The sequence below is a fragment of the Setaria viridis genome, chromosome 5 (assembly GCF_005286985.2).
Source record: "Setaria viridis chromosome 5, Setaria_viridis_v4.0, whole genome shotgun sequence".
Taxonomy (NCBI): domain Eukaryota; kingdom Viridiplantae; phylum Streptophyta; class Magnoliopsida; order Poales; family Poaceae; genus Setaria; species Setaria viridis.
This window is the reverse complement of record NC_048267.2, coordinates 11,834,437-11,848,826: the sequence shown is the minus strand read 5'-3', so window position 1 is coordinate 11,848,826 and position 14,390 is coordinate 11,834,437. Positions and strand designations below refer to the sequence as shown.

General features: G+C 48.7%; 1 protein-coding gene and 1 pseudogene across 1 annotated transcript; one reads left to right on the top strand and one right to left on the bottom strand.

Moving 5' to 3' along the window:
• The first annotated feature begins 550 nt into the window (after nt 1-550).
• On the top strand, nt 551-2,565 carry LOC117856221 (clavaminate synthase-like protein At3g21360; annotated as a pseudogene).
• Nucleotides 2,566-10,744: 8,179 nt separating this feature from the next.
• Nucleotides 10,745-11,321, bottom strand: LOC140222786 (uncharacterized). The gene has a single exon (XM_072293920.1). It carries the CDS (start codon nt 11,306-11,308, stop codon nt 10,745-10,747), a length of 564 nt encoding a protein of 187 aa, XP_072150021.1. The 5' UTR covers nt 11,309-11,321.
• Nucleotides 11,322-14,390: the final 3,069 nt, after the last annotated feature.

Genomic DNA, 14,390 nt, shown 5'->3' with positions numbered 1-14,390 from the left:
ACCCAAGTCCGACCACCGCTGAGGTGGGCGGAGCAGGAGGGGGCGACGTCCGACGGTGAAGGGGGAGCCGAGAGCTGGAACTGGAAGTGCATTCGCCGCCCGGGCGACCAGCCGACCGTCGCCGGAGCCATTGGGGGAGGAAATGGCGAGCGCAAATTAGGGGTTTTATGCAAAAAAAGCGGATCGCAATTAATAATCGCGATCCAAATTAGGGGTGTTTATGTAAAATATCGGATCGCGATTAATAATCGCGATCCAAAGTAGAGATGTTTATGTAAAATACCGGATCGTGATTAATAGTCGCGATCAAAATCAGGGGGGTTTATGAAAATACTTAGGGGGTCTCTGAAAAGGTCACGTCGCCCCGCCCCTCCGACGCGCACGGCCACGACCTCACCGGCCATGGCGGCTCTAATCCGGCCACCCACCGCCGAGGACTGAGGATCCCGGCTCCGTGCTCGGACAGCATCCACCCCGTGCCCCCCGCCTGCAGTACACGGCGCTCCGCTCGCCGCTCCGCGCACCCAAACGACGAGAAGCAGAGGAAGTAGGAGACGAGATGGGAGGAGGGGTCCCATGGCGGCGGCGGCGGCGGCAGCGGACGAGGAGCGCTCTCTAGGCGGGCGCTGTGCCGCGCGCGCAACCGCAAGGAGCAGCGACAGCCAGACCTCAAGGTCGAGCTCATCACGCGTCCATCGTCCTCGTCACCGCTCTCGCTGGCCGCTCACTGTCTCACGCGCCCGCCAACGGAGGAAACCGGGATGGCGAGCTTCTTCCAGGACGCGCGCCTCCCGCAGCAGCGCGTCGTCGAGGGCGTTGCTTTCCCTGCGGTGCTCGTCCCGAGCGCCCCGGCGTCCGTCGCCACCGGCGACGTCGACGAGTTCCCGGCGGCCGTACGGTCGGAGCGGGCGTCCCGGCTGGAGCCGCTGGTGCGGGACGCGGGGGCGCTGCTGCTGCGGGAGTTTCCGGCGCGGACGACGTCGGACTTCGACGGCGCTGTAGGGTACGAGGAGCTGCCGTACGTCGGCGCCGCCGCGCCGGTGACCAACGTGGTGGGGCGGGTGTTCACCGCCAACGAGTCGCCGCCGGCCGACCAGAAGATCCCCTTCCACCACGAGATGGCCCAGGCCCAAGTTCATCATGATTCATGGCCGTACGACCTGATTGTCAGCATCAAGCCGCCGTTGGCCCAGGGCCAAGTTCATCGTGATTCATGAGGATTCTCTCTTCTGCGCACCACTAGCAGCAGAATAACTGAAATTCAGGATGCAATTCAGGATTCCTCTTCTGCACAACACAAGCAGCAAAATAACTGAAAATTCTGGAGGCAACACAAAACGGGGCAAGCCTACAGTTTGAAGCCCATCGCATTTGAATAGAGTTTCTTCTGTTACTACTCCACTGTGGTAAAAGCTTAGAAAATATAAATGAAAGTAGTTATCAACTTTGACGAGCAACTTTGTAACTGGAGGTTCACTAACGTAGTAGGGGAATATAATTGAAGTACAGTAGTATTTTCATAGCTGAAGTCTTCAAACCGTTTAATTAAATATCAGTTAGTCAGTGCTAAGCAATAAACAAATTGTTATTCCGTTGCCATGCTGAAACTTCAGTGTTTTGACAGTAACGAGATGTACCGACAACTATAAGTACTTTTGTTCCCATTTTAGGATTAAAAATATTACTGAGTGCAAATTTTCATTTTGAGCACATAAGCTCGAGTAGAGTAGAATTTTGAGCCATTACAAATCGAGTCGAGTAGACTTTCGTGACTGCAATGGACTTATGGTGAACAGCACACTTTGTTTTTTTTTAGATTCAGAGCACACTTTGTTTTTAGGTTCCAACATTTCTGTCAAAGCTATTCTTCTTCTGTGAAGTGGAACCGAAGAGTGGCTGTGGCGGGGAAACACCGATGGTATTGAGCCATTACGTCTACAGCAGGATGAAGGAAAAATTACCCGAATTCGTAGAGAAATCGGAGAAGGATGGACTGATATATACGAGGGTCTTAGGAGAAGGTGACGACCCATCTTCTCCAACCGGTCAGTGTATGGCAATCAACATTTCTCACTAAAGATAAAGCTGTCGCTGAGGAAAGGTAACACCATTCCAAATTATCATAATTTTGTCATGAGTTCAGAGCATCTGCATACAAAAATTCCCATGTAATTTTCTTTTTGAAATCATTATTCCATTCCATCAGTATTCCATGAATGACCTAAACCAATGTACTATGTAACGATCTAGTTCTAGTATAATAACTGAAGTACTTAAATGGCGTTATCAACTTGGGTCGTTTCAAAATCTTTTGATCATGGCCTCTCCATACCAAGCACCGAATCAATATCTCTGTCTCATCTTTGACATCGGTGTAGGCACTGCAGGTATGCGTTCGTGCCATTTCTTAAGTCCAAACAACGAATGAATTTTCTAGCGGACTGCTTCCGAATCGCCAACTGAAATTGAACTGAAAGTACCTTGCTTCTGCTCTTAACTGAAAGTTTGATTCAACTGCTCTTCGGTAGGGCTGCCAAGCTCGGCATGAAGCTGGAATGGGAATAATCTCATGCGCTGGGATGAGAAGGCTTGAAATGCCGAACAGCACGTCGATAATAAAAGGAAAGTGCAGATGTGCTTGTAGCACTCGTTTCGTGTGCGGTGGTTGAATCACTAGTAGAGAATTGGCTTTCGATGCGCCCCCTTTTATCCCGGTTTAAAGTTGGCCCGGGACAAAAGGTTCACCAATCGGGACTAAAGCTCGGTCACTGGTGGGGGGCTCACCAACCGGGACCTTTTATCCTGGTTGCAAAGGATAGTGGGAAAAAAAGATCCTGAGAGGCCTTTTATCCTGGTTTGAAACACCAACCGGGATAAAAGGGTCGAGAGCCTTTTATCCCGGTTTGTAATACCAACCGGGATAAAAGGGGGTCATTTATCCCGGTTGGTGTTTCAAACCGGAATAAAAGGGTCCCCAACGAGGTGACTGAAAGAGGACTAAATCCCTCGAACCCTTTTATCCCGGTTCCCCACGAGTTAATACAAAAGGATAGCATTCCCTACATAGTCAGATGTGGTGTGTAGGTGGGATAGCAAGGAAGCTACGCGCGAGGCTGGAGGTTGTGGTTCGAATCCCACGCAGCGCGCACACGCATATTTCGCGTGAAAAATCGCGTGACTTGTGGTGTGGGTGGCCTCCTGGGAGCCTAGGATTTCTTTTTTTTTTTGCAGCACCTGCCGTGGTGACCCGTTTTATCCCGGTTGGTATTACCAACCGGGATAAAAGGGGCCTTTAGTCCCGGTTGAGTGACCCGGGATAAAAGACCCCCCCCCCTATCCCGCTTGGTTTATCCCGGATGGATTTTCGGGAGATTTGCACCCTACCAACCAGGACTAAAGGTCAATTCTCTACTAGTGAATATTGGTGGCTTATGTCAGACAAGAACGAATTTTGATCGATGCAGTTACTTTTTTTTTCGCGACCATGCCTCAGCACGTATTTCATTAAGAGGAGGAGAAAAGTTAGGCTACATGAACACGCAGTGTCATCAAGGATTGATGACCTATCAAACAACAGAAAAATTAAGCGAAGATTACACTAGCACCATCTTGCGACCTAGCTACCAGATTATCAGTCGCTACATTGGAAAGAAGAGCTGCAGTAAATGGCTCCAGGCTGTGAAAACGAGCTGCTACCTAGGCATGCATGTCGTCCAGGATCATTTGCATCAGCAGGGTCACTGTCTTTTCAACTCTATTGAAAGTTCTTGCATTACGCTCAAGCCATATTGACCAAGAAATCAGTACGAGCAGAGAGTCAAAAGTTTTTCTGGCCATTTTGTCCATTGTTTTCCTTGTCATCATCCACCAATCAGGAAGAGATGTTTCTAAAGCCGACAGTGAGATATCTTGCCAATTGACTTTGGACAGAATGAGGTGCCATACCTCTCTGGTATAGACACAACTTACCATTAGGTGATTGATGGTTTCCGGTTGCTGAGCACAGAGGATGCAGGTATCGTCATCCTGAAGGTTGTGCTTCTTGTGTCTTGATGCCGTCCAACAACGCCCATGGAGAGCAAGCCATTGCATTTAGCAGGTGCACGAGTCTTGCAGAGGATTTTTGCCACGGGTATCTCATATTGTCCAATGAAAAAGGCCTTGTATGCTGATGCCGTTGAGAAAATATTATCCTATGTCCACTTCCACAATACCTTGTCCGGGGTAGGCTCATCAAGCGAGACCAACTACAGCTTGTTCCAGACGCTTATATAATCAAGCAGGACCTGAACCGTTAAGGTGCCTGTGATATCTCTAACCTATTTTCTATCTTGCAAGCCTTCCTGGACAGTCCTTTTCTTGCGGATTCTGGGACCAACAGCCTGAAGTAGATATGGAGCGATCTCCACAATGGAGCGACCATCAATCCATCTATCTACCTAGAAAAGAGTGTTTTTGCATCACTCACCTGAACAGAAGTTGAATAGAAGAACATCTGGGCGACCTTAGGATCTACTGAGTCAGGCAATATATGCCATGGGCGCGAGGTGTCACTTTTCTTGAGCCACAACCAACGCATCTGCAAAGCGTAGCCCATGAGGTGTAGGTCTGTAACTCCAAGCCCTCCCAAAATATACGGTCGACAGTATTTCATCCAAGCTAGTAGACAGTGACCCCCAGAGACCATTTTTGTTCCTTTCCATAAGAAAGCTTTCCCGTGTCTGTCAATTTTCTTGATTGCCCATGGGGAAATGGCAACCACGATAGCCGTGTGAATAGGAATGGCTGACATCTTCACCTTGACTATAACCGCCCAACCTGCTTTGCTCATTAACTTTCCTTTCCATGTTGGTAAGCCATCACTGATCTTATCAACAAGGGGAATTAAGTCATTTCTCCGCAACCTTTTAACAGATAGGGGGATGCCCAAATACCTACGTAGTAGGGGTTCCAGGCGGCCTAGAAAGAATTGAAGTAGCCTCACCGTGTGTTCCAAGTCACACTGAATTGGTGAGATAAGGCATTTGTCCAAGTTTGTTTTAATACCAGTTGTTTCCCCAAAGGTGTCCAAAATGACCCCCGAAGCCACTATGTCCCTTTGCATTGGTGACAAGAACAACACAACATCGTCTGCATATAGATAAGCACGATCCTGCATGATGTTATCTCCTAGTGGCGCCAGAAGGCCTTCCCTGTCGGCCAACCTGATCATGGCATTTAAAGTTTCTGTTGCTAGGACAAAGAGCATTGGTGATAGAGGATCACCTTGCCTGAGACCCCTAGCATGGCATATTCTTTTACCTGGGTGCCCATTCAGGATGATTTTAGTACTTGCTGTGGATAAAAGCATACTAATCCAATTGATCCACCTTGTGAAGCCCATGTGCCGCAACAGACTTAATAAGAAAGTCCAATTGACTGAATCAAAGGCTTTTGAAATGTCCAACTTGAGCAGTGCACACGGTAATTTTTTCCATGGAGGAACTTTGCTGACAATTGGACTGCCCTGAAATTATCATGTAGCAAACGACCTTTTATGAAAGCACTCTGATTGTGACCAATTAGGTCGTGAAGCTCTGGTGCAAGTCTGTTAGCAAGAACTCTTGTGAAAAGCTTGGAGAAGTTATGGATCAAACTTATTGGACGGTAATCTCCAATTGTGACTACATCAGGCTTCTTGCGAATTAGCACCATGTAGGCTTTGTTGACCAGGTATAGGCTGCGGCTATCAAGGCTCCATAGAGCGTTGAAAGCTCTCATGATATCATCTTTAATAACCGGCTAGGCAGTCTTGTAGAAGAGGCCTGTGAATCCATTGGGTCCAGGACCTTTGTCTGGTGGCAGCTCTTGAATTGTTCTCCAAACCTCTTCCTCAGAGAAGCAATAATCCATCAATGAGATATCAGAGGATGGAATGCCAAGACGCCGAAAGTCTAGAGAGACCATTGGTGTGGTGGCTGATCCAAGAATGGTGTCAAAGTGCTGGAAAATAGCCTCAGCTTTGGCTTGTTCATGTATTACCTCTAGCTGATCGACCTTAAGGGAATATATATGACTCTTTCTGCTTCGATGACACGCTTGAAGGTGAAAGAACTTGGTGTTGGCATCCCCCTCTGCTAAGTACGTGATCCGTGATCTCTACCACATGATTGTCCGGAGTAAGGATGCGAGGCCGAGACACTTGAGCTTCATTTTGTTGCGTAAAGTCCGCTCATGGTGAGCTAGTGTTATGTTCTCTTGTGCCTCATCAAATCTGAGCACCAATTCTTTGGCTATTTCTAATTGTAGCCGTACACCCCCAACATGCTTGGCTCTCATCTTTTTAACGCGGTTGCCGTATTTCGAACCTTGTAATCTAATATGCGGAAAGCATCAACGTGGGTTGCCGTATTTCGAAGCTTGTAATCTAATATGCGAAAAGCATCAACGTGTTGCCATGGACAGATCCAAACTTGCTCCACAGTCTGCAAGTAGCCGTCATACTTGGGCCAAATGTTTCCGAACCTGAAACGCTTGAAAGATGCCAGGGCACAGGTTGTTTGCAAGAGCAATGGAGCATGGTCTGAGCATTGGGATGATAACACACACAATTTATGGTCAGGGCAGATGGACATCCATTCCTCAGAGGCAAATATCCTATCAATGCATTCCAAGGTTGGGTCTAGCCGCTCATTGCTCCAGGTGAACAGGCAACCATTTAGGTGTAGCTCCTGGACCTCCAAATCATCAATGCACCTTTTGAAGTGACCCATCATTCGTCGATCTAGCTAGAAGTTGTTCCTGTCCTCGGCCTTGTTGATGAGATTGAAGTCCCTACATAGCATCCATGAGCCATGAGCTAGGCCTCCCATGTCTAATATCCTGTAATTCGGTTAGGAACCGAATTTTTTCCGTGTCAGTCTGGGGACCATACACGTAAGTTAACCACCAATCCACATTGCCTACCAGATACTGTATTTTTGTAGTCACTGAGAACTCGCCTACCAAAGGGGTAGATATAGTCCAGACCTGTTTGCGCCAAGCCATAATAATCCCACCACATGTGTGCATTGCAGGTAACGATAGGTAATCAAAGTCATCTCCAAGCAGCTCCCTAATTATCAAGTTATTACAGACATCCAGTGTTGTCTCCTATAGCATCACCAGTGAGACACGTTCTTGAGTGACCAAGTCACGAACCACAAATCTCCTAGCTCTAGCATCAAGTTCTCTAACATTCCACACCAGTATGTTTTCAGTAATCATCATTACATAATTTTGCGACCCAAGGGTGTTAAACCAGGTAGGGAGGAGCTTATGGCTCAATCTCCACTACCGTCGCACTTAACAGTAATCGACCATCAGGGATGAGTTCATCCAGAGCTTAACATTGGGAAATGGGCAGGGATGTTGTGAAGACCTCCCTGAAACATTGGAAGGCCACAACGTCCGGAGGTCCTGTAGACGATGTGATGCCCAGTTTCTTCATGAGCACGTTCTGTGCTTGCAGCGCAGGCTTGGTCATGCGGTGTCGCGACTTCTTGGCCAGCCTCTCGTTTCTCCTAATCGTTGGAGTGGAAGGTTGGGGTGTGCGTGCCTTGCACTTGGATGCTGCTTGCTGCAAGGCAGCCGGCGACCTCACCCTACAAATGGAGTTCACAAAGTCAATCGTGGCGTTCTTAACCGACGTTGATGTTTCTGATCGAAAATAGAATGGTAGTGTTTGTGTGGAGCCTCTGGTAAGAGTCACAAAAGTGTTTTGTGTTGTGGTATCAACTCCAGAAACTGAAACCTCATTGAAGCATAACGCTTCAAGGTTAACTATTGCCTGATCAGAGTCAGGGGGCGTGGAGGCGACCATAGCAGGGGGTTGGGAGCATACTCCAATGGTGAAGCCTGAAGTTCAGGCCTTTCATCCTGGACATTTTCATTCATAGGCGACCTACTATCCAGCACAAGCTGCTGTCTCTGCTGCCTCCCCGCTGTTTCTGCTATCTGCGACTGACACAGGTGATCAGGACGGGCTGCAGTGAGTAGAAAAACCAGCTCCACTTCTTGCCTCATTGGGTCTTGTTCAACCATTGGCCGTTCATGCAGCGCCCAATCTTGTTCCTGAGGTTTCAGTAGAATTATGTTCTCATTTCTGTTCTATGCTCCCTTCCGTAGTTGCAGATCTACCTCTGTGATCATTGGGTCCACAGTTCTCGTATAGGCGCTGTCGCCAAGAATAGGGAGGTTGATGGTGGTTGCCTGGGCATCATCTGCCTTGCCTCCCACTATTTTTGCGGTGGCTAGGCCTGTCTCTGTCGGTGGAGGAGGTGTTGGGCCCTTCCCAACCACTTTATGCGCCCAACGACCAAAGCACAGCAGCGAGGGTAACGACCAGGCAAGATGATTCAAGCTCTCCCTTGCCACTATCGCTGCCTTGGAAAATGGCAGTCCCCAACCTGGGCCCAAGACTGGGCCACCTCCCGAGCTTCCCGTCTCATCTATGAACCGCATCCTTTTTGGCCATGGGTGCTTCCTGCTCTGTTGTGTGAAGACCGGATAATCTTCATCTTCAGTACTGTCATAATTGTCTGGTGGGGTATCATCATCCGATGAATCATTAGAGACATTCCAGTCCTGGACCTCAATGATTCGGATGGTTACTCTATACCACAACCCATCATGTTTAGAGTGAATGAGCTCATGTGGTTTCAAGAATAAGCCACATTCCACATATGGTGTCGGTCCAACGATTCGGATGGTTACTCTGTACCACAACTCATCATGTTTAGAGTGAATGAGTTCATGTGGTTTCAGGAATAAGCCACATTCCACATATGGTGTTGGTGGCTCAGGAATGAAGATCAATTTTTCATTTGGGATGAGATGCTAGCTAGGTACCAGATCGCATTGTTATCCCCCGCAAGTTGTGGTGGTGCTTCAACCAAGTCAGAGCAAGCTGAAGCCAAAATGATCTGCGCCGTCTCCAAATCCCGGGCGTGTGCCGGGACTCCATGTAGCTCAATCAACACCCTAAACCTCATTGAGGCCAGGCTGGCCCTAGATTGACGCCGCCACCTTCGCCAAATCAGCTGAAACGGCACCTCTGCTGGCAGCTGTGAGTGCAGAATGCGTTCAGCAATCTCATATGTATTGAATTGAACCAGGAAATCATCTGGCTGTGACCCCTGCACCTCAAAGTCTTCAGGTATGAGATTAAGAAACTCCTCAAGGAGCCGCCCAACCTAGAAGATAGAGACTTTTGGGTGCGACCCTCCAACCATTGCTACCAGGGCACAGGATGAAAGACGTGCTTCTCGAGTGTCCATCTTTTGCAACCTTGGCACCACGCACATTTTGGCTTTTGGGCCGCGGGCAGTGTGGCCAAACGCCCTAGGTGACACTGGCTGCGAGGAGAAGCTCATGTCCTCCGAACCCGACGATGGTGGCGCACAGATTGGTGGATGGGGGCCAGTGGGTCCTGTCGATTGGGAGCGTGCTGACCTTGTTGCATCAGAAGAAGAGGATCGACCTCGCGCCACCGGAGCTTGAGCCCGCGCTGCTGGAGCTTGAGCCATCAGGGGCCGTCGTGTGACAGGAGGTGGCGGACAGCGGGCTGGGTGCGCTAGCGAGTAACCTCGCTTGCACTGACGCGACCTATGACCCTCCTGTCTGCAGCGGATGCATCTGGACCGGTTCCTGCAGACGGCGGCGACGTGGTCCATAGTGAAGCAGTTGAAACAGCGACCGACCAAATCCGCCAGAACCGGGCGGGAGGTGCGACGCGGGCCCACCTGCTCCCTGCGACTCCCGCGGTGGCGACGTACCTCCACCCAACCTTCCTCGGAGGGGCCCTCCTCATTGACAGTGGGCATCCGGCGACCTTGAGCGGCTGGGGGTGCGTGCTACGGCTGTCCCTGCCGTCCTTGCTCCCAGAAGCGGCAAGCTCGGGCAGCGAATGTTGGGCCCGTCTGCGGGGCATCCGCCATGAATCCGTCGGGAGGTGGCGCAAGGGGGTGGGCGGCCGGCGAGAAATCCATTGATACTGCCTTCCCCTTATCTTTCCTAAGCGACCTTGACCGCGGATCATCCGAGGAAGATGAAGAAGAGGAAGTGTTGTACCTCAGCTAGTCCAAGGTCCCTCCTGGTGGTCCCTCAGCTCGCCGCTCAAATGGAGGTGCCAGAGGATTGAGGGGAGGCGACCAGAGCGACCGCATTGTGGAGGGCGTCGCCGTTGAAGGTCCCGCTGTGCCCGGTGCCGGGGGGAAGGGGGCGGATCCAAATCCTCCGCGTCGCCCCACCCATCTTCAGATCCGGCTGTGCCCATGCGTGCTGGGCGCGGCTGACGAGGCGAGGGTGGACGCTGGGGCCAGGAGCGGTGGCCGGCGGGTTGGTGGATGCCGGTGCTGGGTGGCCGTCGGCGGGGTGCGGGAGCTAGAGAGAAGCTAGAGAGATGACATGTGATTTACAAACACTAGAGAGATGATCGCTGCAGTTACCGTTGCACGGATTTTTTATCTCTTGTCTTTCATGCAGTTGGAAGGCATAGAACAAAAGATAATTGTGAGTTACATTCAGTAGTGTCAGTGATAGCCCGAGTAATTCGGTGGTATACAATACCATGCATTTATCTCTTCTCAGGAGCACCGACAGACCAAGTGAAGATGCATAGCACAAGCACATTCAAGCATCAGCATGAAATTTATACAAACCAAGGTAGGAAAACTATAGAATGAGTATCTAGCAAAGGGCCAAAGACCGAGATGAGCTCGATCCATCATCTGCGCCGGTCCCCGGAGGAGGCTTCGTCCACCACGTCGGCCAGGAACCGCGGGTCGCAGCTGGCGGACCTCGCGAGCGCCGCCGCCCTGGACGCCGGCGCGCCGCCGCCGAGGCTGCCGCGCTCCTGGCACGACGCCGTCCTCCGGTCCAGGCTCCTGCGCGCGATGCGGCGCATGGACCCGGCCAGGGACAGCGTCGGGTTCAGCCTGGTCGTCGCGTTGAAGTCCCGGCACTCGGCCTCGTGCGCGCCCAGCGCCGCCGCCACGCAGCCGCCCGGGTCGCGGCGCACGCGCTCCTTCACGGCCTCCGCGCACAGCCCACACAGCCAGTCGCCGCAGAAGCGCGCGCGGACGCCGCGGATGTACGCCGCCGTGCAGTCCTCGCCCACGTTGCAGCACGCGCACCGCACCGTCTCCACCGCGGCCGCCGGCTGGTCGGCGTTCTTGGCCGCCGCGGCGACGTCGGGGCGTGGGTTGCTGGCGGCGCCTATGATGACGAACTTCTCCAGCTTGTTTGCGATTTCCGAGCAGGCCCGTCGCAGGTTGTCTTGGCTCTCCATCGTCTGAAATACAAAAAATTGAACAGGTTACATGTCAAATTTTGTGTGCTTATCCATTCCATATATGCCTAATTCCAGGAAACAAACGCATCAAATTCCAAACACAAACGACTCTAGTAATTTTGCCACTCCGAAACATACTACAACTACGAAGGAAGGCTAAGCTGATGATCATTGCCGTGCTTGCTCTCACCTTGTTTCATTCGTAAGTTCAGCAATTTACTCTGCAATTATTCAACGTAATGATCATATGCATGCGTCTTATATTTTTAAAAAAGAAAACTCAATTTTGCTTGATATATACTTCCCCTCCTGTGTCTTATGTGCCCCAAATTATAGACAAATTAAACTATATAATGATATTATGGAAGTACATTTGCTCACGAATCACAGACAAGCTAGGAATCAATTTCATGTGACAATCACTCATCTAGCTTGACACTCTTCAAGTTAGGTTTCATTCATAGTGCACATTCTATGACGGCAAGTAATAAGAAAGAATGAAGATAGAATTTACCTTTGCCACAGGGAGCTCGCTCTCGTTTGGGTCTGGATGATTGCGGTTTCCTACTGCGTCTCTCTATCTGCCACACAAAGTTTCTAGGATGGAAGCAATGTATGGCGACAGGATGCGATCCCACATCATATTTATAGGCTCTATCAGATGGCATGCATGCATGCATGGTTGTTTGCTCACAAGTAGTGCTCAAAGAAAGCACACAACTTGCATGGCCTTTTTGCAACTTGTACAGGAGATTGGGAACACTTACTCCAAGCTAGTTGCACCACAGAAGAAATTTGCAGATGAGGATGCGGCCAGCTTCATCCAGGGCAACATCTTGCATGTGAAAGAGAAATCTTTGGTTGAGGGGAGCAACAAGCAACATCCCCAGTACTTCGTGAGTATGTCACTGTACAACACCCCCCAACTGGCGCCGCAAAGCGAAGTTCGCAGGATCGGATTCATGCATCCCACACAAAAACTATAGCCTGCAGCTGCTGTTTTCATAAACACTAGACACTACTCCCTCCATTTCAAATTGTAGATCATTTTGATTTTTCTAAGTTCATAAATATTATTATGCACCTAGATGTACACTATATCTAGATGCATAATAATATATACGAATCTAAAAAAGTTAAAAATAACCTAAAATTTGGAATGGAGGGAGTAGCTACTAGCTAGAGTTATGGCAATCATGAATCTAGCAAAAGGCGTAAAAAGAAGAGGAGAAGAAAGCGTTGTTAATATCAAATGATCGACCATGTGGTTATTAAAGATGACACATCAGGGCCCTCAGGCATAAATCGTATTGCTAAACTATCGTCCATGCTCGGCAAAGATTTGCATCACAAGAATATCTTTCGACTCTTTAACTTATATAGTTGCTCATAAGAAGTATATGCGTGCATTTGTAGCATGTACCTATGCACTTTCTTTTTTATTCCCCAAAACGAGTAGAAGCTTGCATGCACGCACGTGCACTCACATTACAAATACATACATGCAAATGCAATACTATCTCTATAAATATCTTTAAATGACTAAGCCGGGATTGATAAAGTCACCACACGCGTCTCGTTGTCGATAGTCATGTTACAAACCATTAAAAAAATACCATTGAATTTTAAAATAAATCTAAAAAAATACACATGTACCAAGTCGAAAAATTACGAGCACACGTGCTTAGATGATAAATCAAAGTGGACAGTTTCCACCGTTAAAAAAAATCCTAACCGACTGAGCTCGCCATCTATGCACTCTTTTGCTGGTCCCTTTTTCGATCGATCTAATCAATCATTGTCAGAGAGTAAATGAAGTGCTCAAATGGGGCAAGCAGCAATGCACGATGCTCCGATCCCGTGCTTGCTAAGATGTAAAGGTCGCGTCCACACGCGATCACTCGATGGAATGGGAGGCAGTGGTACATAGTAAAGTAATGTCAGGCACGCCATAACACGTGCACTTCCCTCACAATAATGCATGCGAATGCAGCAGCTAGCAAAGGTAGCTAAATCCCCAGAGCAAGTAATAAGCACAAGGGGGCAGAGGCCATGCATGCATATACCGTCCCCGTGAACTTACACCTAATCTCACTTTATGCGAATGGATATAGTCCCGTTTGACATATATAGATGTATATTACATATATAGCTGGTAGGTGTATTGTGCAAATGATATAACTCCTAGTTAATAATCAACTCCATACATTGTGTCCAGCTAACTGGTACGGTGTCAAAGCCAACACTCAGCAATAAACTAGTGCACTCACTCCGTTCCAAATTGTAAGTTATTTTTAGGTTCATAGATATTATAATGCATCTAGACATACACTATATTTAGATGCATACAAACATCAATGCACCTAGAAAAGTCAAAACGATCCGTCCCAAATTGTAGGTCGTTTTGACTTTTTTAGATGCATAGATATTACTATGCATCTAAATATAATGTATGTCTAGATGCATACAAGCATCTATAAATTTAAAAAAATTAAAATGATCTACAATTTGAAACTGACGAGTACTTTCTAAAGTTTAATGCCAAATATTGTATGGTAAAGTTCGAGGTTCATAACCAGACTTTTGCGTGAAATTAGTTAAGCTCGTGTGCAGACGTACTCGTGTAGCCTCTCTATCCAACGCACTTGCCTCTCTATCATCATGACAGGCATCAAGTGGCCAGTTACAAGCACTGTCCGGACATTCTAGATAACCCCAACGTTAACGCAGCGCGCGGGCCAGCAGTTGGAAAGTAATACTACAAAAGCGCAAAAGTATAATCTAGTAGCCTAATTGCATCACTGATATAGGCTGCAAGTGTGCAAACACATACGTCTAGCTCGGTGGATCAGGATAGCGATGTCTTGAAATGAACCGTCCATGTATTTTTGTTGTTCTCATTTCAACAAAAATGGCTCCTGCGCAGCGCAGCAGACAGCTTTTTCACGACATTATCCAGCATGAAGGACCCGTCGAGATTCCTGTCTGAACATTTCGGGCAAGTTTTGTTTTCTATAGTAGCAGTATTATTGTACTAGTACTGTTCTTCGGCCAATACGTCTGATGCCCTGCTCGTTTA

Coding starts and splice junctions, on each gene's coding strand:
- LOC140222786 (XM_072293920.1), bottom strand. CDS start 11,308: ATGGAGAGCCAAGACAACCTGCGACGGGCCTGCTCGGAAATCGCAAAC.